This window comes from Electrophorus electricus, chromosome 15 (genome assembly GCF_041902795.1).
Source record: "Electrophorus electricus isolate QZ-2024a chromosome 15, ASM4190279v1, whole genome shotgun sequence".
NCBI classification, from domain to species: Eukaryota; Metazoa; Chordata; class Actinopteri; order Gymnotiformes; family Gymnotidae; genus Electrophorus; species Electrophorus electricus.
In genome coordinates this window covers 4,393,396-4,416,942 of record NC_137511.1, presented here as the reverse complement: position 1 = coordinate 4,416,942, position 23,547 = coordinate 4,393,396, and the positions used below count along the sequence as shown (strand labels likewise).

Here is a 23,547-nt window from a genome sequence, read left to right as displayed (position 1 = left end):
TCAATACTTTGTAAACCTGTGAACAGTTTTAACAGCTGCTCTAGCTGAAACCAAAGATAGTCACTTAACTTGTAAAGCCAAGAGTGTTTATTTAAACAGCATTAGACAGAGCAGATGTACTACCAGGAATATGCAATCTTGGGGGAGAAAAAACACTGGAGTATTACCTGATAAACATTGTAGTATTTATTTATAGTATTCAAGTTATTTGGATTATAGTGTTACTGCTTTAAGAAATGCCCCACTCAGACTACAGGTCCAGCATAATATTCAAGCTGCAAGTCAAAGGTCACATGACTGGTTGCTGAATGAGTAGCCATGTGAGTGATATTTACATCATAGAAGGCAATTCTGTATTGAGGTGTCTTAAACAGGAGTTCAAGAACACTGGGAAATATGCGAAGAATATTTGGTGAAGAATGTTTATGCTGGTCACATGTTGAGTAGGTGCAGCTACCTGTGAATTAATATGGTGGAGGACTTGGATTTGGCTTGTTTACATATTCATATGCTAAAAGTGTTTGTTCATGAAAAAAGCCCTTTGTCACCCATTGATTGCCAGCTTACCTAGTACGTTGCATAACTAATGTATAGATAATCTTCACAACGTTGTATCCTCAACACCAGTATCTAACATTCAATGCCAAAGTGGGAAAACAGTCCGTTGTCGAGGTGGTGTGTTAATAGTACTGGGTCTTTATTAAGCAATTTCTTGAAACACAGGCACGTGTTTGCATTGGCCAGGCCTCAGAACTGAGAGGAATGCAGAGTCCCTAGTGATATTAATTTAAACAAACCAAAAAAAGAGACAAAAAACACCATAGCCCTATATACAAGTGAACAGGGTGGGCATGTGCAATAGGTGCATTGGAAGAAGGGTGTGGGGATCGCAGGGCTCATGGTGGTGTTAGTACATGTAGCCTTTGGAGTAGGGCTGAGGGCCCAGGTTGGTGGCAGCTGTGTCAGAGGGGCATGACACGCCTTCATCCAAGTGAGACAGCGGCACCGTGTCCTCCTCGTTGACGTAGCGCTCGAACTCTGCCTTCAGGCTAGGCCGCTGATTGTCCGGAAAGGCCAGTGAGATCAACGCCTCCGGCTCGCACACAAATTTGTAAACGTAGCGCTCGCCTGCCACCTGAACACACAGAGAGCAGCGTAGTCGGTTTGCACACGATCAGTGTCATTGGCAAGACCGCGAATGAAGATTTGCATTAGAAATCTGCAGAGCATCCGCTCCGTTTTTGGTCTCACTGGTACCTTTTGCATAATCCCTTTCTCGTAGTAGTAGCGCAGGGAGCGACTCAGTTTGTCGTAGTTCATGGCTGGTCGGTTCTTCTGCATCCCCCACAGCCTTGCTACCTAAGAAGAACAAGAAGCAGAGGAGAAGTGAGAAGAACGGAAACATTCCGTGGAAGCTCCATTATGTTTTTTGGATCTACTGCATGACCCACGTCCACACACAGCCCATGGTCCCTTGACCAACTCAAAATGGCAGGCTACTTTACAGCTACCCCTTAAAAGGTCCTAGAAGACGAACACTTTAATGCTGAAAGTTTTCAAACCCTGATGACCTTTCACAGAGAGAAAAAAACAAACACTCATGTGTGAACCGGTATTAACCCTTCACTAGAGGGCGACAGTGACTGGGTGAAAGCCATCAACGCCATCATCCTGATGGGAAGGGTGAGAAGTATCCATATGTTCTTATGGTCCCTGCTAATGTAACCTTTTTAGATTAACCAAAAATGACACCACTGATTGCAGAAAAAAAACAGGTGACATTCCTCTCAGAGACGTAAAAACCAAGATCCGGGTATCATATCCGGAGTATAACGATCCTCTACATACAGGGGCAACGGTATTGTACCAGAAGCTCAATCTTCCACTAATGAGCTCGTTGTACCTGATTAAAACTTACTGTTATATTTTAATTGTCATCTGTCAAAACATGGGCAATAACCCAGGCAGACTTATGGTGCAGAGCACATGTCCCATGGGTGCTGCCGATTTTGTTTGCACTCTTAGAGAGCTCCCATGTCTAATTGCAGTCATAAAACCCTGGCAGTAATGAATGATTAATGCAGTACAGTGGGGCAGGCCTGATGGAGGCATCTCTGCATGACGGACTGCTGACTCACGCCATTTAGCCGTCTACTGACCACAGACAATGGGAGGTTAACATTCGTGCCTAAACCACCGCCTGCTTTGACTCAGCCAGAGTGGAGGGCTGTAATATTTGGTAATGGAGCTGTACTCCATTTTGTTTCGCTCTGCTGTTAAGTGGGGTAAATAATGCATGGCAGCTAATGGAGTTTGAATTTGTGTGGGTGGGGAGACCCTGGGGAACAGGGGCTGATCACTGGAAAATCTCTTCAACCGATCTCTCTTTCTACTGACGAGCTGAACTCAGATTACTGACCCGAACTAAAATTGCTTGCAAGCATGGTGCGTGCAAAACATTTTAGCGTTAATCATTGTTGTTATGCTTGAAGCATTTAGATCTGAAGGCCCTGGTAATCTAGTACAGCTTTCTGTACAGCCCACAGACACTCACCTCTTCAGGCTCAATGAGTTTGAACTCCATTCCACGGCCAGTCCAGGCAATGAAGTGCGCATTGCCAGGATCATCCAGGAGAGCAACCAGAAACTGCCAGAGTTGCAATGAGCCACGCCGCTGATAGGGGGCACCCTCGCGGAACACACCGCCCCCCTCCTGCTTTACTTCACCTGAGCAGAAGCAAAGAAAAAAAAAGAAGAAAAAAAATCACATTAGCTCCTTGGTTGCATGCAATGGTGTGCTTAATAGGGTAACAATGGTGTATTCCATTGATTGAGACATACTACCTTTGGCAAATTGTTAGAAGCCTCAGAGAATTTCTTAGAAAGTAGGGGTTAACCGGAGTGTCGTGACCAAACCTTCTATTAGAGACAGTAGCCTTCTAAAATGGCTAATGTTCTTTCGCATCTTCTCTTCAAATAACTATTGTACACCAAGCACAGTGCAGCAAGCTGTGTATGGTATATGTCTTCCATGTAAGACCATTTTATACATAAGCTCTGTAAATGCAGAGGTCATACAAAAAGGAACAGCCTGACACAAATGAAGCCTTCTGTGTCTAGTACTTCCAGTTTTCCCATGATGTATTCACATCAGTTTCATATTAATGACTCTGCTTTACCAAACCAGACCGTGGGAACCTTCGCAAAACAACTGACACCTCAGCAGAGTGCTTCTACCAGTCCGGCTGGTGCAATAACCTACAACTATTGCAAACCCATCAATCACCCAGGCCATGGGAACTGGCAGCTCTGTTTCCTTCAAGACGTCACAAGAGCCTGGGCCATAGTCATACATGAGAAACTATAGCCTCTGACCTCACTCAGCACAACACAGCTTATGGAAAAACAGGCAGACCGCTTATTGTTCAGGACAGTATCATATGCTTTTAGACAGTGGATGGTGTTACTGAGAAAGAAAGTTCAACATGGTGCATGTAATCCTGAGCTTGTCTGCAACAGGGATTTGGTCTCAAACTGTAAGTTGCAAGAGGTTGTGTTTCTCTCTCTCCATAGTGGGTGCTGTATGGTCTATGTTTTTGTTGTCCGCGGTGACGCAAATCTCAATGGCCCAGTTTAAGGTCAATACAGATGAAGATCTTTGAAGTTAATACTGGTGGGACATGGATGCTTGAGATTCACCTTCAAATTTCTCAGGGACAACACGGGAGTCATTTTCAAACATGTAGCCTGCAAGGAGAATGAAGGTTGTGTTAGTTTGCTGACTAGTCTCGAGTCTTTTTTGTAAAAATGTCAGGGAGGAAAAAAAACGAAACATTATGAAATATTAACAACAATCTTTACTAGAAATGGCCCTCTAAAAACATGCCAAATAATTACGTAATTGTAGAATTTCATAACTTTGCCACCACAGCCAGTAATTTGGGAGTAATGATGAACCAATTACACTTAATTATTATTATTACGAGCAGTTATCACACTATTCTCAGGGAAGTGCCTACCTTTCAGTAATTAATCCCCATTAGGGAGCAAAGCCCAGCCTTGACTGAAATGACCCAAAATGGAGTGACCAGTGCAGTGAGCAAAGAGGCTGGGTTATTTTTCTTTGCTCCAGGAAAAATACTGGCCTTTTCCAGTAGTAATATTTACCCTAGAATTCTCCGGACAGCAGAGAGACTAGCACTGATGCCAATGGAAATACAGACCCACTGGCTTGGTTAGCCAGTGACCGCACAGCACTGGCCAATCACAGTCTGATGGGCATGAGACGTGCACCTCCCAAACTCAAACATTTCAACTGCCTACATTGGGCACCAACTGTCACCATCCATACACAAGCACCTCCATCTGAAATCGTCTAACACATATGCTTTATGCACATAATCTGACTGTAGTTTACCTTCATTGCTGTGCTGGGGATTGGGGTAGCTCTCGCTGTGCTGGTACATGGAGGTGCAACCAGGCACATCTGTGGAGTAAAACAAGGATAAATAAAGGTTTTAAATAATGGCCTTAAATCTCAGAATATAATCTGCTCTGCTGCTTATAGACTGGTCAATCACGCATGAAGCCTGAGAACCTACCAAACACATCAAGCACAAAACATTTGTCATGTTTATCAGCCATGACAGACAGAAGTGCAGTGACATTATGAAAGTGTTTAATTCGTTCTCAAGCATAGAGCCAATGTATCAAATCATCAAACAATAAATCAAGCTCTCCCTCCCTCCCTCTCTCTCCCTCTCTCTTTACGTGTAAATAAGCATTAGTGAGGTTGGATGGTGGAGCAATCTTGTCCCCGAACAATGAGTCATGCCTGGAGAATGCAGTGGCCCAGGCTAAGATAAGATGTCACAGGGGAGCATAGAGTTCTCAGCTTGGAGGGGCCGTGAGCCACGTCTCTCACACAGCTAACGGTAATGCTACCGGATACCCATGATGTCCAAACACCCTGATCCAGAACGGAGGGTCACGCCTGCAACACCCTGTTCTGTGTTCCACTTTCATTTTGAACGGGCACCATGTTGCGCAGGGAGAGCCCTAAACATGTGAAGCACATCTTTGGCTACTTGTGTGGGCCATTGAGCACTGCTCCCTAAGACTCAGGCGACGTAGAGCAGGGGCAGCAGTTGGCTTGGCCATGCCTGAAACATCTACAGATAAGCAGGCGCACCAAGTGGGCCTCCGCCTCAGATAGCACAGCGTGTCCACACACAAACATCCTCCCATCCGTGCCTCACAGCTCACGAGCAGAGTTCTGCATGTACAAGGATGAAACCTGTCATGGCATCAGAGCCGTCTATAACAAAAACAAAAGAAAAAGTAACACAAATACTGAAGCGTTTGCCGTTGTTTTTGGTGATCAAGTTAAGCAGGTTTCTTTAGTGTAAGTGACTCTGGCTGTGTGAAAGTTCTCTTCTGCTGAATAACAAAGGAGCTCAGCGACTGCTCTCGCAGTGTGTAAGGAGGGTTACTCACTCCAGCTCGTGTTTCTGTCTCGGTACAGTCACACAGCAAAGACAGATCGCACTGACTTGTGCTGTGAATGCTAGACCAGAGAGCTTCCAGCCCTGACTCCCCAAACCCCCACAACCCCCCAACCAACACCTCAGTTACCCCACCCTGCCCTGCCCCCTCCCTCCACTGGCCAGGCTCACGTTACGGCGGCTATGCTCATTTTTCCATTATGAGTTCATCTGCCTGCAGAAAAAGGAAGCTGCTGGTGCAACCCAACACCCTGGAGCGCTCCGCTGGGGATTCTAGTCTTTCCAGTGCCCTCCATTTTCTCAATGAAATTCCTTTGCCTCACTGCCTTTCACAGAGCAAAAGAGGGGAGGGAAAGGAGAGAGAGAGAGAGAGAGAGACACACAGAGACACAGAGAGACAGAGAGACAGAGACAGTGAAGAACTTTATGAAGTGTGAGGTGTGTGGGAGGGCAAAAAAACAAACTCCCTCGGAACAAGAGAGAGAAAAAGAGAAGGAAAGCATGAACAGCTCTTTTTGGATATTGTGGCCTTGGATTCACTGTTTACAGTAGTGCACTCAAATATAGCCTTTGATCTTCAAGAACAGGAGCAAGACCATTTGAATAGATCTTGGAGCAGTCAGGTTACCAGATCAGTAATGTTTCCTTAAGCCTTCCTGCTCTCTGTAGATCATTTGTGTCACAGCCTGCTTCCCTGAACGCCACTCACCAGGCTCGTAGGTGTAGTCTGTGGGCTCCTGCTTGACCATCATGTGGGCCGGGGGAAACCTCTGAGGGGACGGTCCAGCCGCATGGGCCGCCCTGTCATACAGGGGGTCCAGGAACTCCTGCTTGAAGCTCTGCTGCAGGTATGGCATGCAGGGGTCAGAGTGCTGCCGGTGGTACGCACCACCTCCCCCGGCACCTCCTCCCCCGGGCGGGCCGGCGAGCATGCGCTGCAAGGCAGGGCCTTGGGGCCCAAACGGGGGACACATGTCGACGGAGGCCGCCGGGAACCTTGAGCTGGAAACAGTAAGTGATGACAAAGCTCCGATCACGAGGGTTTTCATTAAACCACTGTCAGTACAGGAGGACCAGCAGAGAGACACACTGATTAGTGGAAGTGAAATACACCGGTACCTGTGGTTCATGGGGAAACTGTGACTGGGGTGCGACTGACTGGCAGAGGGAGGGTTCATGTACCCTGTGTCAGGTCGAGCGCCCACCGGTGGCTTCGGGGAGTAGTGCGGCATGGGGGACATGGGGGTCCCGGGGCAGGAGCTCGGGTGTCCCGCTGCTGCTGCTCTCTTCTGTTCATAGGCACTGCAAGACACACGGTAGCGTACAGTCAACAGCAGCACACGGACCAGGAGAATAAACCGAAACAGACAGGCAGTAAAACAGACAGAGGCCAAGCACGGCTCGGTGAGTGAGAGCGGACGGCAACGGTCTGCACTGACCTGGCGTAAAGGCACTGCTCTCCGGCTGGGTAGCTGAAGCTCTGCTTGTGACTGCATGACTGGCTGGGGTCTGAGCCAGGGCTCCGAGGCTCCTTCTTAATCTTTACCGGCGGGCTGTGGAATGCCACTGCTGTGACACAGACAGATACATTCGTTAATGCAGCCACGTTCCAGTGCGCTCCTCTGAAGACAACAAGGGTAGGGGGTGGGGTTGGGGGAGGTAAATACTTCTTTGTGTGAGCTGGAAAACACCAGACCGGTTCAATTACTCCCAGACCAAAACACAGCGCAGAGAGAAGAAAAACACGCGCGCACATACGTTCCAGCTAGCCTTGGCGAGCCGTCTACATCCTTGCGTGCGGCGCGCGACACATGTCCGCGCACAAACGCAGGCATGCACAAACACCTCCGACACTCCCCGCCCTGATTGACAGGTTCAGCCCGGCTCTCCTACCTCAGACACAACACGGCTATTAACATCCCACGCACTCAGCAGGTCATTCAACTCTGCTGCCGTCACACGACTGAAATACACAGCGCCAGGGGCGCACCTTTGTTCGGCGTCATGCCTTTACAGCCGAGGTATGCTGTGGGGAGGTTTCTTGCGTCTGCTTTCTTTTCTGTGCTCACTTCTTTTGCGATCAGAGAAAAGCCAGCACGCTGGTGCACACGGGCAAATGCCTCATCAAGACATTTCGCAACACTCGCTTTAAACAGCACTTCAAAGCATGGCAACGGCAAAAAATAAACACCAGCCGTTGGCCGTGTGGGAGCACGCACACCTTTCGTGCACAGCCCAGTGCTCGGGACGGCTAGAGAAGAGTTTTCTTAAGGAGTTCAGTCAAGCTCGTTTTCCGAGTGGTACCAGTCTGCGGGGTAGCCAGTGAGCCACCCAGCACGCAGGGACCGGCCCAACGCTGCCACGATGCACTGCACTGCTGTTTATTATTGGAGAGGAGCGGGCTCGGCTCACAGGCTGCAGCGTACAGGATGTTTTTTTTTTCTTCCAGGGCCGCTCAGGGTAAACAGCAGCAGCTGTGCTCCTACAGCTGAGACCCAGACCTGTGTTTATGGCTGTTTATGTGTTGATTGTCGTGGGCGCAGGCCTGACGGAACAGGCCCCATCGAAGACCAAGTCCAGGTTAATTATGCATTCCCTCGGAAAAGAGGAGAGCCAGAGAGTACAGGAAAGGGCATCGTCTCACTGTACTGTACTACTGTGACGCAGGCATCAGCTCGGCCTCGTGCACCACAGGGAGAAAGGGAAAGAGAGGGAGAGGGACGGGGGGATGGCACTTGTTTATCTCCTTTTCCCCCCCATGCTTGGCAGAGTGATGAGGAAGTGTTGGCTTAGAGTAGAGCTCAGGATGGATTAGGGACTATTTAAGCAGACTTCTCACAGAGGGAGTTAAGACTTTAATCCACTCAGCCAATGGAAACATGCCATAAAGTCCAGGACTTGTCTATGAGTGACATGCAAAGTCATACGCACTCTGCACAAGCAACTATGCTTTGGAGTTGACAGATCTGAACGCTTATATCAACATCAGCTCTCGCAGAGGTAAATGAAGGGAAACTGTAAACAGACCTTGGGCAGCACCCGTTCCTCCTACTCTGAGACATGGGGTACTCTTTTTCCAACATTGTCTTCTGGACATAAGTTGGAAAAGCAACACAATCTGCACAGTATGCATTAATGAAGAAGACAGCCACTTGGCACTGGAGGTTGGCGTTGATGTTTCAGGTGAGAATAGGGTTAGCAGTTGTCTGTCCCAGTGGGCACGGAGTTTGGCTGACCTCACTTTCTGCCCTTAACAAATCATGTGTGATTTATCCAATTAATCAAGCTGGAGACCAGAGGAATTCATGTTGCACTATTCAGCAATGATTACATGCTTCAAATCACAGAAATGTAATAAAATGATTACACTGATTACAGGAAAAAGCATTGCAGGACTACACTAAATTCTGTACTTTTAAACAGTCAAAATGTGGCCTATTACTCTGAACAAGTGTCACGGTCAGAGGAAATCCTTGGAAAAAATGTAACACTATCAAGACGTTTCCTCGCACCGTTAAAGCTGCCCTGAGTTTATACCCCAGTGGCAGGAGAGTAAGCAGAGCCATGACACTGAAGAGACCCCATGCTCTTTCCCCTTTCTTTATTTGAAGTAATGTGACCAAAGTGCTCAGGTTCTGACTCCTCTCTTCACAACTCATTTTGAAGTGACGTCACTTTCCCCCAAACCCACTCATATTTCACAGGCTTCGTCTCTCGTGCGAGAGCAAAGGGCTCCGTGAACCTGAACATGGACAGACATCTGGGTGAAGTGTTTAGACGTCCCTGGTAAAATACTGTCCACAAAGAACGTGATATGATGAAAAGTTTCTCTGACGCCTTTCCCAAGTTTGTTTGTTTGTTTGTTTTTTTAATTACTACAAATACTACAGCTGTTAAATACAGATACCCACATACATATACATTAGATTACTCTCCTATGTTCTACTTCATTTAGGTTTGAGGACAAAAGGTCTGAAAAATGATGACGTCTGCATCTACCTCTTCATCCCAATCTGCCAAACAAGGTTGTAAGCAGTTAACACGCAAACTCTGCCATTGCTTAGCATTCGCACCTCTTTCCTAGAAACACGTACGTGTGAAAAACCAGTAGCATTGTGTGCGAAGGCGAGAGTGTCTCTAAAGAGGCAGGCCAGGCCAGTGCGGAGGAGCTGGACTTTACATATGTAAATAGTGTCCTTCAGAGGAGAGGACGGGGAGGTGAAGGGGGGGTGGATGTGGCCATGCTTGAGTGCTTTAGGAAGTGGAGCATCGTTATGGGGGGCCATTCTGTCAGCTTCCACCACAAACAAATCTCAGGACCTCGATACCCCCCCCCCCCCCCCACCCAGCTCCTGCCACAGGACAAAGAGATAGCCACCAGCTGTGACAGATGGAGGCACCAGGGGCTCCTCCACAGCCCGGGCAGCTCGGGCGGAGGGCGGACCAGTGGCCGGCGGCACCGGCCTGGTGGCCGGGCGTCCAGAATCGGCACCCGAGCAGCCTGTATCGCAGCGGTTTAATTCCACACCATAAAGTCCTGGTGTGCAGGTAAAATAGAAAGCTACCCTCAGGACTGGCCATTAAAAGAATTTCATTGTGCGTGCTGTGTTTTTAAGATGGGCCTAAGTCTCCTCTTCTTGCAGTCTGCTTTTGAATTAAACCTCAACGCCACTGAAGATCTGGATAGTGTTAACGCATTGTATATTCATGTCAGAATTACTTCCTGCGAGTTTTCAGCTGATGACAGCCGTGGATGAAGCCAACCCCTCAACAGGTACGGTGATTCACTGACTTTCGTACAATTATTTCATGGGACCATAAACACACAGTACTGTATGAGAGCGCAGGCCAGAACACGTGTAGTTTATTACAGCAGCGTTCTGGGGGGGAGACACATGACCAACTGCACACAGTGTGCTCGATAAGATAAAATTCAGACCAGCGAATATAATGGACTAAAACTTGCCATTTGGACCAGCATGTTATAAGCAAACATCCTTCCACACATTGCAGTGTGTTTGCAATTTGATATATTGCGGCAACACAGCCATACATTAGGCCACAGTGACAGACTGCAAGGCTGGGAAATCCACCTTGCAGCCCACTGACCAGCTGTAGCCAACAGTGACAAATCAATAAGAACAACAAGGATGCCAATTATGCGAGAACGGCTTTAATGTTCAAAATGAGGGCATTGATTTTTGGTATGCCACTTAAAGCTGCTTTTAAAAGCCTACCGCTGCTCTGCAAACACTGGCTGTCAAAGGCTATGGATCAGGGCGTGAATATAATGGGGACATAAGGGTGTTATGGGTGACGGTCACAGCAGTTACATGTCTAGTCAGGACACTTTCCCAAAGGCACAAGCGTAACATGAAGCCCTGGTCATGAACAGAACTTTCGAAGCTTATTATTCATTAGCCTGTTGTTTTGCAGACTGGGATTTGTAAATGCTTCAAGTATTAGACAACCACTGGCAAGAACATTCTATTAGAGGGCTATTTTTGACTGTACTGCTGGGACCTGGAAACCTCATTCTGTTTCGGAGGGTTTTGTCTGTTCGGGCAGTTTTCGCATGTAACTCTACCTTTAATAAAACCATCAGTGGTAAAGTGGAGCAAGGGGCGGGAACAGGAAAACGGCTGGGCCGTAGAGAAACAAGCCCGTCGTTTCAAACGAGCGTAGGAACATGTGTTGGACATGTGGCGTTCAGGTCAGCGTGAAAGCACAGTGAAAGAGAAAGCAGAACTCAGAGACAGAAAGCTTTCCCCCCCCCCCCCCCCCCGAGATCTGTCCCATCTATCCAATGGATGGAACTTCTTTCATGAGGTCTGAATCCTGTTTTAAATTTTTACATATTATTGAACGTGAGCTATTAAACCACTTCGATACGTTAAAAGGATTGTAGAAACTGGCCAGGTGGAAAACCAGGTACCAATTCCTAATTTTAACACTGAGTCATTAACAGTGTTAATAACACAGACATGAAATGTCCTATCCCAGGTCATGTGGCTGCCAGTCACCGCGAGTTGAGAAGGACACATTCTGTTGTATTGACACTTTCACTTCCCTTACTAGACGATGAGCAGACTGGAGACTTGATTGACCAACCGCAGAAACTTTCCACTGTCATTTGATAGGGGCCCCACCAATATGACATATCAAAACAAAGTATGACATATCAAAACAAAGTTTTCACCCATCATTTCTTGCAACATCAGTGAGATGAGGAATGTACATGTACATGATTGTGTCTGAGAATGTGAGAGAGAAAGCAAGAGCCAGAGAACACGAAAGAAACTGCATGAGGAGGGTGGCTATGAGTATGGTGTATGTAGAAGGCAATTCATCTCTCCACTTTTCATCGCTTGGCCCTCAGTATAGCCGTCCTCTTTAAATGTTTAATGGACATATTGATTTCCTCCTCATTGCAGAAATTATATAATGAGCCCCACTGTAAAGACACCATTTGTAAGGGTGATGTGCAGGGGAGAAAAAGCCCAGCTTATCTCCGAGAGAGATAACGCATGCCCATTGAATTCCTGTCAGGCCCCTGAGAAATACATTTCCACCAAGACCACAGTGGCACTCTCTCTCTCTCGAGCAGGGTGGAGGTCTTCATTATAACAGAGACACTCCTGCGTCTCGCTGTCTTTCATCTGCACTTAGAATCGACTGATCCTTCACTGTTTCTTCAATATATGACCTGGTCTGTCTCAGCAGAATCACAGAGAGACCTGGCTAAATAAACGGGAAGAGCAAAGTGACGCAGACACGGTAGTGAACCGATCCAATCTGGCGTTTAACATGCTGATGCAGCCACACCACCTGTCACAATCCAACGGCGCAGCTTCCAAAAGGCAGCCTACAACAGTGAGCGCAATTTTTCAAACTCCTTCTATTCTCCTAGCTCCTCTCCAGTGCGATGCTAGCTGTAGGCCTGTCTTGTTATCATTAGTTCTTCCTCACTGATTCTTTTCCTTTCAACAACAGAATGTGTGTGTGTGTGTGTGTGTGTGTGTGTGTGTGTGTGTGTGTGTGTGTGTGTGTGTGTGTGCGCGCGCGCATGTGTGTGCGTGTGTATTTGTGAGGCAGGGGGGGAGGGGGTTGGAAGGGTCCCCCTCTGAGAGAGAGGGAGAGCAGACGACGTCCTGGGCTGGTTTGTGTTTGGTGTAACCCCCGCCCCCGGCCAGCCCCAGGAGCCCCTGGCTGAGTGATGCAGTAAAACACACACTGCTGTCCATTCACGCTGCAGCTTCACCACTGTACCTTAGCCTGACTGAACCACAGGCCACGGCCAGTGTGTTACAGCCAACGTTCAGCCACAACAGTCGGAGGTTTTATCCAAACATGGCAGTGATGGTTTACTACAGATCATAGTTCAGAGCATAAATAAAATGAAAAGACTTTTCAGGGGTAATAAAAAACCATTCCCAGTGGTGAGCCATATTTAGGTTCTATATTAACAAAAAAAAAAAATTTTTTAGTGTTTTGTATTGTTTAGAAAGAAAAGGAAAAAAAGAAAATGACAGAATCAAGAAAGCAAAGAAAAAGAAAGAAAGAACAGACAATAAGAGTGTTGTTGAACAGCACAACACTCAAGCAGCCAGATTCATGAATGGAGATCTCATTTTCACTCAGTGTGCTGCCTTGGCCAATCCCTCACAACCAGCTCATTCATACAAATGTGGCGCTTAAGTGTGTGTGTGTGTGTGTGTGTGTGTGTGTGTGTGTGTGTGTGTGTGTGTGTGTGTGTGTGTGCACACGCGTGTGTGTGCATGCCTGTAGATAGGTTGTTTCTCGGCAAAAAGTTAGGGAGGGAGGAAGGGCCAGCCCCCTCTACGGGATAGGCCAAGTAGTCTCAGTGCATTTCTGGCAGTCTTGAAGATGTTTTTGCAGACTTTGTTGCATAGCAGCTGTATTTTGGAAAGTGGAGAGAGCTGGAGCAGTGTATTTTGTTAGGGGAGGGCTGAGTGGCCTGTACACTACAGTGATTCACTGATATGCTCAACAGTATGGCAGAGCAAGTCCATAGGCAACACAGTGCAAACAAGCAGTCTGGAAAGCCAGAGAACTTTGTGCATTCACTAAACTCTCTTGTATTTCTCTCCTTCTCTCCTCGTATCTCAGTCTCGCTCTTTAACTTGCCCCTTTGTAACAGCTGCAACTGGATTTATAGCCACAACTTCCTATATAATTACTACAAGGCACAAAACCAAACAATCGGCCCACACAACATTGCAATTGCTGGATTAGCTCACATCTTGGAACATTCAATGCAGACAGAGAAAGAGAGAGAGAGAAAGAGAGAGAGAGAGAGAGAGAGAGAGAGAGAGATGGGGGGTGAAAAGGAGAGCAGTCCAGATTTTCACAGCTCAGTTTGTAGAGAAACAGGAAAAGGGGGGTTAAACCCTCCATTCAGAAAAAGGAACCTTGAGGGTGGAGCTTGCTGTAGGACATTTTCATGAATGGGGAGACAGAGTTCTGTTTTGAGTGTAGCCTTAAACGGCACATAAATCTCACTTGTTTTCACTTGTTTCATGATTGTTACATAGTGTAAATAAAGACAAATACACATGTAGATAACAATAATCTGTATCAGACATTTTCCCACGAGAAAAGAATCACAAAAATACAGACTTTAAAACCAGAGTAAGTCTTTAGTTTCCTTGTCAAAAGGACTTGGTGTTCCTTATTTACAGTGATAAAATCTTCATTGGCTCATACTACCTTCCATTAGTAAAATAGAGCACATTGTGAAACAACCTGGGTAAGCAAATAAACTTGGATCCCAGACACTTAAAAGTATTTGTGAACCTTTATAGCTTTGTTCACAACTACCAACCATGTTTAGCTGACTTCGAGTGTAACTCTACAAGGATGCTATCTTTTAAACTCACTGTTGTTTGCGCTTGTGAATTGCTCCCTACAATTCCAGTACAAACCAGTGCAGGAGTGCAGACTGACCAGATTGTTTCAGGGGTATCAGAGCCATGCCTTAAAGGCAACGTTCACCTGCTGTGAGGTTTCACTTGTAGACCACAAGGGAGAGAGCTCCCAGCTGTCACACACAGAGGGACTGAAAGAGCTAGCTAGTTAGGTCTCAGTGTGGAAAACAAGGGAGAGATGTGGATAGATTCGACAGCTGTGCAGGTGTTGCACAACATCATTTTCTGCTCAAAAAATAAAAGAAAAAGACATTACAGCCAAGCTCTAGCGTTAATTCCATGCTTCCTGTCACATCCAGACAGGCAACAGCTCGACTGAAAAGATAGCTTTGAAACATGCGATTCAATCAAAGCTTGTTTACATATGAGACACAAGGAGACTGTTGTGAGACGAAGCATGCTGGCACAGTTCAGCAAAAACATCCGATTCACCTGAAATGTCAGCACCCACTCCCCATGTTTGGAGAGGGCCATGTGCGCACTTGCAGTAGAGCAAGGTAGCGGTGTGTTCCTGCTTCACTGGTGACTTCGATGCACCTCAACCAGAGTGATCAGAACCATGACGGAGACTGAGACTCCGCTTATGGCTGCCTGTCAGCTGCTGCCTCTCCTCTGCTCAGACACCCCAGAGCATGCATAAGTTATTACAGCGGTGTGTCTGAACGAAAGGGCGGGCGCGGCCGTCAATCATAGCAGTGCTCCACTTAACTAACGTGACAAGACTGTCAGGCTGCAACCCTGCTGCCTCTCACGGCCAGACTGAACGGTGGCGATTGGCCCTGCCCTGCTGGGGTTAAGTAGACATGACCCTTCAATGCCCCAGAGTTCATCTCCATTTCCTCCTTTCCATTGTGGGTCAACAGACAAGGACAATATGTTATGAGGAGCATCTGTCACCACAGGTCAGGCATGTGATGGGGTTAAACGGTGGTGTTTGCATACACTAGATTTTGAGCTTTTCCGAGAGGCAAAGATTCTGTCGTCTAGACCTCAGTGAGCCACTGCCCAGTTCAGGTTACGACTTCTGCTGTAGAAAAAAAAAGGGCTTTATTTGTGTGACTCATGCCTCGAACTCTATAACCCTTAAAAAGGCTAGCAGCAGTTCCACAACTGGACCCGCAGACTTGTCAGTGTGGTACAGGCCCAGCCTGTGGGTCTGTGAATGGCTTTGACAAAAGATTCAGGAGAGCTGTTTACAGAGTGCACACCCCTCCACAAAGCCTGGCACGCCATTGTGCAGCGACACAACAACGCAAAAAGGAAACCAGTTGAAAAGGTGGCCTTGTGTGCTACAGGAATTTGCTTTTCCATTTACACCTCTGACAGACACAAAAGAGAATCTTTGTCTGCGACTTCTAAATGATCTTTTACCAGTTTCCTGAGCTGCTCAACTGAGCCTTTGAACTGCATGCAAATGGAGGGCGGCCTTTAATATGAGCATCCAAATATGTCTGTAAGAGTAGTAGGTCATGTATCAAGGCTTTCTCACAGTACTTCTTACGTAAAGCTCCACGACGGCACTATTATATCTCCGACTACCGCACCTAAGCCTCAAGCAGTTCCTCAACCAATCATTCTCAGTCTCTGTCCAGTGAGCTTCAACCTTCTCTCTCCTTCCCTCTTTCTCTTACTCACTCCCTCACTCACTCACTCCGTCACTCCCAGTCACTCTAGCAAAACCTTTAATACAACACAAACTAACCAAAGGTATAAAAACCAGAAGTACAAAGAGAAGTGTACTTACAGTTTTCTGAATGGAAGTCAGGTACAAACTGCTCATCATTATCAGGAACTTGAGCTGCAGCGAGGAGAAAGAGAAGACATGTTCAGGACCTCATCTCCTGGTTCACTGACATACAGCTACATAACAGTGTACAAATTAAAAAAGAGAATGTGGGAATATCTTACTGATATCTCACTATAGGCATAGGCTAAAACTAGGGGCCACACTATGGAAGATGTTTTCATGAATTATCATTCTCACAAAGAGGCAATAAGATCATAATTTGTCTTTAAACAGAGGCATTTATCTTGAACGTGGGCGCTGCGCTCCAGAGAGGAGGCGATCAAGTCTGTTCATTAGGCGAACGCCTCTTTCCCTTCATCTTCATCTGAGTGAAACCTGAGTTACTGCCTCTGGACAGCCATGTGACCTTCAGCTCCTCTTTCCATGTGCCAGCACTTTTACATCAGATCAATACCCTTGCTGAGTGTGGCCTGTGCGTGTGAAAGAATGACTTGATTACTACTGGACTCCATGAGACCACTAGTGCCTAATCTTCTACCAGTGCGCAACATTTTGTTACACCACTACTAAAGGAACTGATAAGCAGATGCAGGAGTTCACTAAGTTCTTAGTAGGTCACGTTTTTTGTTTTTCACTCATATTTTTACATGCATGTTAAAAATGGTGTGTGTGTGTGTGTGTGTGTGTGTGTGTGTTATTGAACTGAACTGATAGTGGATCAGTACAGGAGCACAGGAAGTGATGACCTCAAGCAGCAGTATCTCAACATCTTATTCTGCGATTCCCTGATATCACAGCTAACCTATGCGCCCCATCCACCCTGTGCACAGACGCCGCAAGAGGGGAGAAACAGAGAGAAGATTTGTTGGGCCCGTGTTCATGCCAAACATCTTTGTCTGCTCACAGGCAGCCGGCTGAAGGACATTTCACTGACGGGACTGACGTGCTTCGTTAGGTGAAGGGTTCTGGAATTCATCACCTGGTTTTAAGTGCTTTGCAGTAAGAAGTGGCTGGCGAGAGAGTGGGAGACCACGAGAGAAAAGACAGAGCAAAGAGGTCCTCACTGCTTCCTTTTCCACGATCACAATTACAAATCGCAGGCAAAAACATTGTTAGTTGACTTTAAAACTACTACTTCTGCTTTGTGAACATCTCTGCCATGCGAAGATGCTGTTCACCCTCTTATCCCAGAGGAGTTAGCATGGAAAACTAGCTTCCTGATAATAATCATTTATGCCCCCTCAGGGTTCATATTGGGTGAAGTCCACACATATATAAACGCAGAGTCAGATCAGGTAAGTCTTAGATTGCAGGATGACAAGGAAAATTTAATATGGTTCCATAAAGTGCATCAGTGGCCTTATGCAGTTATGCTGAGTTTGTATTTTATGTATTTGCAAAGGAAAATACTGGGTCAATATTTGACTCTAGTTTCAAGGATATCCACTTAGTACAACTAAGAGGCAGAGTCCTTCCAAGTGTATGGCTGACTCTTCGGGTCATACAAAGATTCATGCTGTCCTGTTTCATACCGAGTGCTGGTGAAACAGAGCAGGGAAACAGCTAAAATAAGAACAGCCTAAAGAGACAACAGCCACACAAACAACACTAGCTCCACATACCAAACTACCCTTCAGTTGAACATGCAGCTAATTTATCCCAACCTTCCAGCCTGCTCTATGCCAGTAACTGGAGCCTATCTATGACTTGGATGACCTTTATGAGTAATGATTTTGTCCTCCAATTTACCAGCAGCCTGGAAATTTCACTCTTATGGTTTATAGTTGCCACAGTTCCGAATGAGAATAGTTCTGAGCAAAAGTTGCATAGTTGTTATGCAAAAGAAGCTTTTGCGGTTGCAGGTGCTCCACTGGCATTATTGTGGTCTGTGTGAATTTCTATGGAAACAAAAAAACTCATTTACTCTCCACCTTCTTCTGAAAGAAGTACTGGTGAATCTGGAGGAGAACCTACTGGGCTGCCCAGTTGCAGCTGGCGACGCTCTGTTAGGATGCTAGGTAAGAGCTGGCCTTGCATTGACCAGAGGCCATGCAGAAAAGGAGTGAAGTAAAGCAATGTTGCTATGGTAGCTGTGGTGCTGCCAGTGCTTCACTATGTCTGCAACAGGCATATTCAGTTGCATATATGACAAGGAATAAAACAATTTCAGGAAAGTTTTAACCTTCATCAGAACTATCGTAAAAGTGACAGACAAAAAATGACTTCATCTTTTGGGCTGTCTGTTGGTTTTGAGCTATTTGTTTCTTTATAAAATGGTACACAGCGTACGCAGTAAAACACTGTCTCACAGTTACACTGAGTCATTTGGAAGATTCTCTCAACAGTGCAGGGAAAAACAACCAAGAAGGGTAAAGCGATTAAAGAGTGCACAGAGTCTGAAAAGATTTATAAGCTAAAAAATAGAGTCTTATCTTTGCATAGTCAAATACAAATAAAACTCAAAAAATTAATTGCAATAGTACAGCAACTGAATCGACTTAGGTTTCTTTACAGTCTTAAATAGGCTGGAGAACCTCTGATTCATAAATAACCCAGTTAAATACACAAAAATAAATAAATGAGTTAATTCATTCAGATATGCTGCCATGTACCATAGTAGTAGCAGGAATCAACAGTGAAAAGGCCCAGTGTGTGTAGTGTAGGTGCCCCAGTGAGGGAGCTGATCTCACATAGTTAGGAGCAGAACTGAAATCTTACCAGACTTCACCCGCTTTAAACTCCATTCTCAGCCGGCAGACCATAAACACAGAAACCAAAAAAGAGGAAGTCTGACACTAAAGATTACTCTGCCACTTCCTGTGTGATGGAAACTGGGCTGATGCCCTTTTGAGCATGCTCAGTTAAATCACATTAATTTCCCACATACTGCTCTATCCTGCTGCTAGAGTTTAATTAGAGTTTAATTCTATTAGACCCACTCATAGACCCACTCAAGTTTTCTTCTATGCTGCCCTGAGGGGGAGCATGGGGCTGTTTTTTATGACTCAGAGCAGAGGCCAATATTTGGTCTTCCAGATCAAACAATACAATAATTTGAGCTAGTTCCAACATGCCTGAAAAAGAACACATGCAATGTGTAAAGACAAAAACATTAAGGATTGTCTCACCATCAGTGCCCCTGGCTCACTGTTTTCTAGAGCTAACTGGAACCAACCCACTCTTCTCTCGCCGTGTGTGTGTGTGTGTGTGTGTGTGTGTGTGTGTGTGTGCGTGCGTGTAGCCAGTTAGCTTCCAGGAACATCTTGTCAAGGGCTTTGAAATGCAAGTCAGCACAAGACTGGAAGTGTGTCTATGCAAGCATGGAGACACATTTCCTTTTTCTCTCAGGGACCCTGAATGACTTTTTTTTTAGTCGGGCAGATCCTGGGAGGAGCCAGGAGGTCCATCTTAAAAAGTAAAGGCTAATGACAAGACTCGACAAGCTTATCCATTCAGAACTTTCTTGTCCCCTTTCTCTCGCTTCCTCTCTCCCTTTAAAGTGCAAAAGCCCTCAAGCCGCTGTTTTTACAAATGGTGAAATCACCCACAACCACAATCAACCTGATAATAAGCTGTTTAACCTATATAGATGAAAAAGAAAGCTTTTTTGCTCTCAGAACTGTAACAGGCTACTGTCCTGTTTTTTAGTGGAAACCCTGCATGCAGATGTGCACTCAGAATAATCCCCCACTACTCATTTAGTCTTTCTTTAAATCACTTGATTCACACTTCAGCCCTTCTGTTAACTACTAGTTAACCTTTCATAATTATTGTCTAGTTCCAGTTCTACTTGATAGTTTCACATAAGTACACACCTAAAAGTCTTCAATGTAGTGAGGCTATGAGATAGTTCTCATTGTTATTTTTACACTCATTGGCCTGTCTCTTTTACAAACTTTTTGTGAACTTCACAGCTCAACACGGCATGACACCAAGCACAGTATGATAATTGACTGTTACTGAGCAAGGCAACATCCATTTATATGGGGCAATTTCCACTCACTGTAATCAATGATGCACTTGATCTGATGCAACCAAGATGCTAGCTCATCTACAACTAAATCATAACTAAAGTATACTTTTCAAAGCAATAGAAAACCATTAAACATAAATGTGCTATTTACACAAGAGGCACGGCAGACAGGCTCATCCAAGTTCTGATAGATAATGAGGATTCCCATGTTTAGAGCCATGAGCATTAATTATGGCTCCACTTGGACATGTGAGCACTGACCTTGAACTACAATAGCACAGTGTCTGTACTGGCCTCTCAAGTACTCCCATTCATCTGAAAGAGCAGTTCCTAAGAACCACAGGCAACAGTTCCACATATTTAGCAGGCTTGAACTTTCTAACTCACATATGCATAGAAAGGCTTTATTTAAAAAAAAAAAAAAAATTAAAAGAGGAAAAAGGCGAAAAAAGGAACTGGTGTTTAAAAAAAAAACTTTGTAAACAAATCCATTCCTCTTACTTTCATGAAGCCACAATTGATTTTGATTTATTTTGTTATATTCATAGTTTTTATTGGGTTATTAAAGTATATATTTTATATAAATAAATAATATTTATAAATCAATAAGTAAGTAAATAAATAAATGTGATTTTAGTTTTCCATGCATTACAAAAACTGGCGTAAAAAGCTCAAAATTGGATCAGTTCTTTCTAAATATATTACACAGTACTTGAATAGATGTTGGGAGTTGTAAAAACAGAACAATAGCATTACTTTAGTTTTAAAACTTCCGCATGAAAATATATATCTGTAAAATCTTGTATTGCTTAAACTTAGGAAAGTGTACATTAATATAAAAACATCCTCAGCTGGAATAATTATGGTATCAGACTATCAAATTAAAATTCTGTTTACAATATTCTGCTTACATATACCCATTTCCCTCTCAGAGCAGCATAATAAAGCAGACTCTGGCTCTGGCCAGAGGTCAAAGAAATCATGTTTCAATCTGCCTTGTACTATCCAGTCATGCAGCTAATAAAAAGGCCCTATTTGGTATCTAAATAATACTTTATTTTCGACCCACAGAGAAACACTGCTGTACCCAAGCTGCCTTTGACATCTGCTTATTGTGAGATTATGACAAACACTGCCATCCAGACATGCAACACAATGCCAGTCTCACCTTCTGTGAGCCATGTCTCCTGAAGCTGACTTAAATCCTGAAAGAGATCTGGGGAGGGAGGGGGGAAAAAAGATTTTTTTGCCTCAGATTCAGTTCTTTGTAATAATAATTTTAAAAAAGGTCACCTATTCTCTGTAAAGTTCAATACAAGCTTCTGTTCTTGATAAACTCCAATGTCCTGACTGCTGTCAGGGTCTAATGTCCAAATAAAGGCCAAAGTAAATTTTCTATAATTTATTTTGTTATTTTACCTTCAGATTCCTGAGGGGGTAATTCGGTGTCCATGTATTTCCTTTTTGCTGCCATCAACAGTCTATTTAGGGGTCCATTTCCTTGTGACCTCTGCAAAACAGCAAATATATTATGTAAGTGGAAATACATATTCATGCAAAAAAAAAAAAAATTAATAATAATAATAATAATAAGTGTATGTTATTTGAAATACAGTGATGAATAATAATTTGAAAAACTAAATGAGATTAAATCTATCATCTAAAATACAATTGGTTATGGATTTTAAATACCAGCATCAAAAACTGATAGCAACAGTCAAATTGTATGCTTTATTGATACCCAAGGGTTACACACACACACACACACACACCAGTTACCTACTGCGTGAAAGAAGGCCATGCAAGACTATTACATGTTGCCAAATATCCAATCAGCGAATCCTTTTAGAATCCTTTCACATATTTAAAGCAACCTAAATAAGTCCCTGATTTTTCATGACAATTACGCATAAGGTACAGTCTAGTTGAAATCCGAACTAAGCTTACTTTCTTGGGAAATATAACTAATAGGTACTAACTGTACACAACTCAACACAAAAGTTTCAAAAAACGGTGTCCTAATATCGCCGATAAGTACTGCATTAGGCTCTGAGTTATTTCGGTTCAAACTCCGAACAGTTTTCATCGCGGTGCGCTCCCTTGAAACAAATCACTGGCAACGGCGGTCGACTGAGCCACAGCAAAACGCGTTCAGTAAAGCTTTGGGAAACACGATAAACCCATACTTACATTAGCTAAAGTATAAGGCACTTGCTGATCTAGATATCCATCCATTTTATAATCCATCCGTTAACCGTTTGTGGTCATTTAGGCTGTGTTGAATGAAATCCACGCAGCCTGCAGGGAGAAGGCAGAGGGACAGAGGCAGCAATAGTTGTGAATGGAGCGGCGAGAAAGATGCATACGTAATGAGCTCCATTCACAAAAAAGAAAAATGCTGTGGCGAAGCGCACAGGCAAACTAGGTTATTTAGCGGGCTGCGGCTACCATCAACACCAACATGCATCCTTCTCGAAATCAGAGCTCAGTTCGGGCAAAACACTTTTTACTGCATATCCACCCGCTATCGCCTTTTGCTTTCAGAAAATTATAATCTGTAGAGCATTTCTGTGCCAAATGTGATGTGAAAACATGTCGTCTGCTGTTGTTCACCAAGGCACTAAAAGTCGCAGACCAACTAACTAGAAGTCTAAAATGTCACATTCCTCAGCTGTTTATGTTAAAGTTCCAAATGTAAAAACTAAAGCATGCCTGAAATGATCAAATCCAGAAGATGCAAAGCGTTGTAGTCTTAACATCTGATGTTTCATGTACCCAGATGCTAGAGGTAAACAGTTTAATGGAGAAACATTTCCCGGACTTTACTGTTGATTTTCGTAAGAGTTGCTTCTCTGTCGTGTTCGCCCGGACACAAACGTTCGTGATTGGTGGATTTCTTCTTTCAAGAGCTCAGATTTCTCTCTTTGTCCAAATGAATGGTCTTACCTATGAATGAAATCTCGGCTCCTCCTTTAAACCAATCAGATTCGAAACTGTACTAAAGCCCAGCAAGTGGGGTGGAGCCTGCTCCTATCTGACCAATCCACGGTGGAGACCCCAAGAGTTTTCCTTCCAGATTTTGCAGTTGTTTTTCATTCACAAAAAGGAAAGAGAAAGTTGAGGGAGAAAAACTCCATTCATAAAACTTACCCTGGCATGAATGTACGGAGTTGTTTTCAGCGTACGCTCTATTAACAACAGACACAGCTTGAAAAAACATCACGAGGTCCCTCCTGACCAAAGCTGCAATACATTAAGTAATTTAAACGGTTTTGACATACTATCAATATCTTAAAGCACCAGTACACCCCAGTATATTTTCACCGTGAATTGAAGAACAACTACAGACCATTTCAATATTTTTCAATAATTCAA

At 44.7% G+C, this 23,547-nt stretch overlaps 1 protein-coding gene across 4 annotated transcripts; it reads right to left on the bottom strand.

Moving 5' to 3' along the window:
* Positions 1-163: 163 nt before the first annotated feature.
* On the bottom strand, positions 164-23,064 carry etv4 (ETS variant transcription factor 4). Of its 4 annotated transcripts, none has more exons than XM_027006122.3 (13): positions 22,885-23,064; positions 22,363-22,470; positions 21,592-21,682; positions 21,341-21,388; positions 16,197-16,250; positions 6,944-7,070; positions 6,624-6,806; positions 6,214-6,506; positions 4,418-4,486; positions 3,700-3,747; positions 2,555-2,727; positions 1,258-1,359; positions 164-1,135 (listed from the first exon to the last, which is right to left on the bottom strand). In XM_027006122.3, exons 2-13 carry the CDS (start codon positions 22,417-22,419, stop codon positions 908-910), a joined length of 1,473 nt encoding a protein of 490 aa, XP_026861923.2. In that variant the 5' UTR covers positions 22,420-22,470; positions 22,885-23,064; the 3' UTR covers positions 164-907. The 4 variants fall into 4 exon arrangements, with proteins under 4 accessions (XP_026861923.2, XP_026861921.2, XP_081553374.1 ...); XM_027006120.3 differs by having other exon boundaries at positions 6,944-7,073; positions 22,885-23,063; XM_081697248.1 differs by lacking the exon at positions 3,700-3,747 and having other exon boundaries at positions 6,944-7,073.
* Between the last annotated feature and the right edge of the window lie 483 nt (positions 23,065-23,547).

Coding starts and splice junctions, on each gene's coding strand:
- etv4 (XM_027006120.3), bottom strand. CDS start 22,419: ATGGATTATAAAATGGATGGATATCTAGATCAGCAAGTGCCTTATACT. Junction 21,683..22,362: donor TGCCTTATACTTTAGCTAAT/GTAAGTATGGGT, acceptor GCTGTTTTGCAG/AGGTCACAAGGAAATGGACC. Junction 1,360..2,554: donor AACTCATTGAGCCTGAAGAG/GTGAGTGTCTGT, acceptor TGTTCTTCTTAG/GTAGCAAGGCTGTGGGGGAT.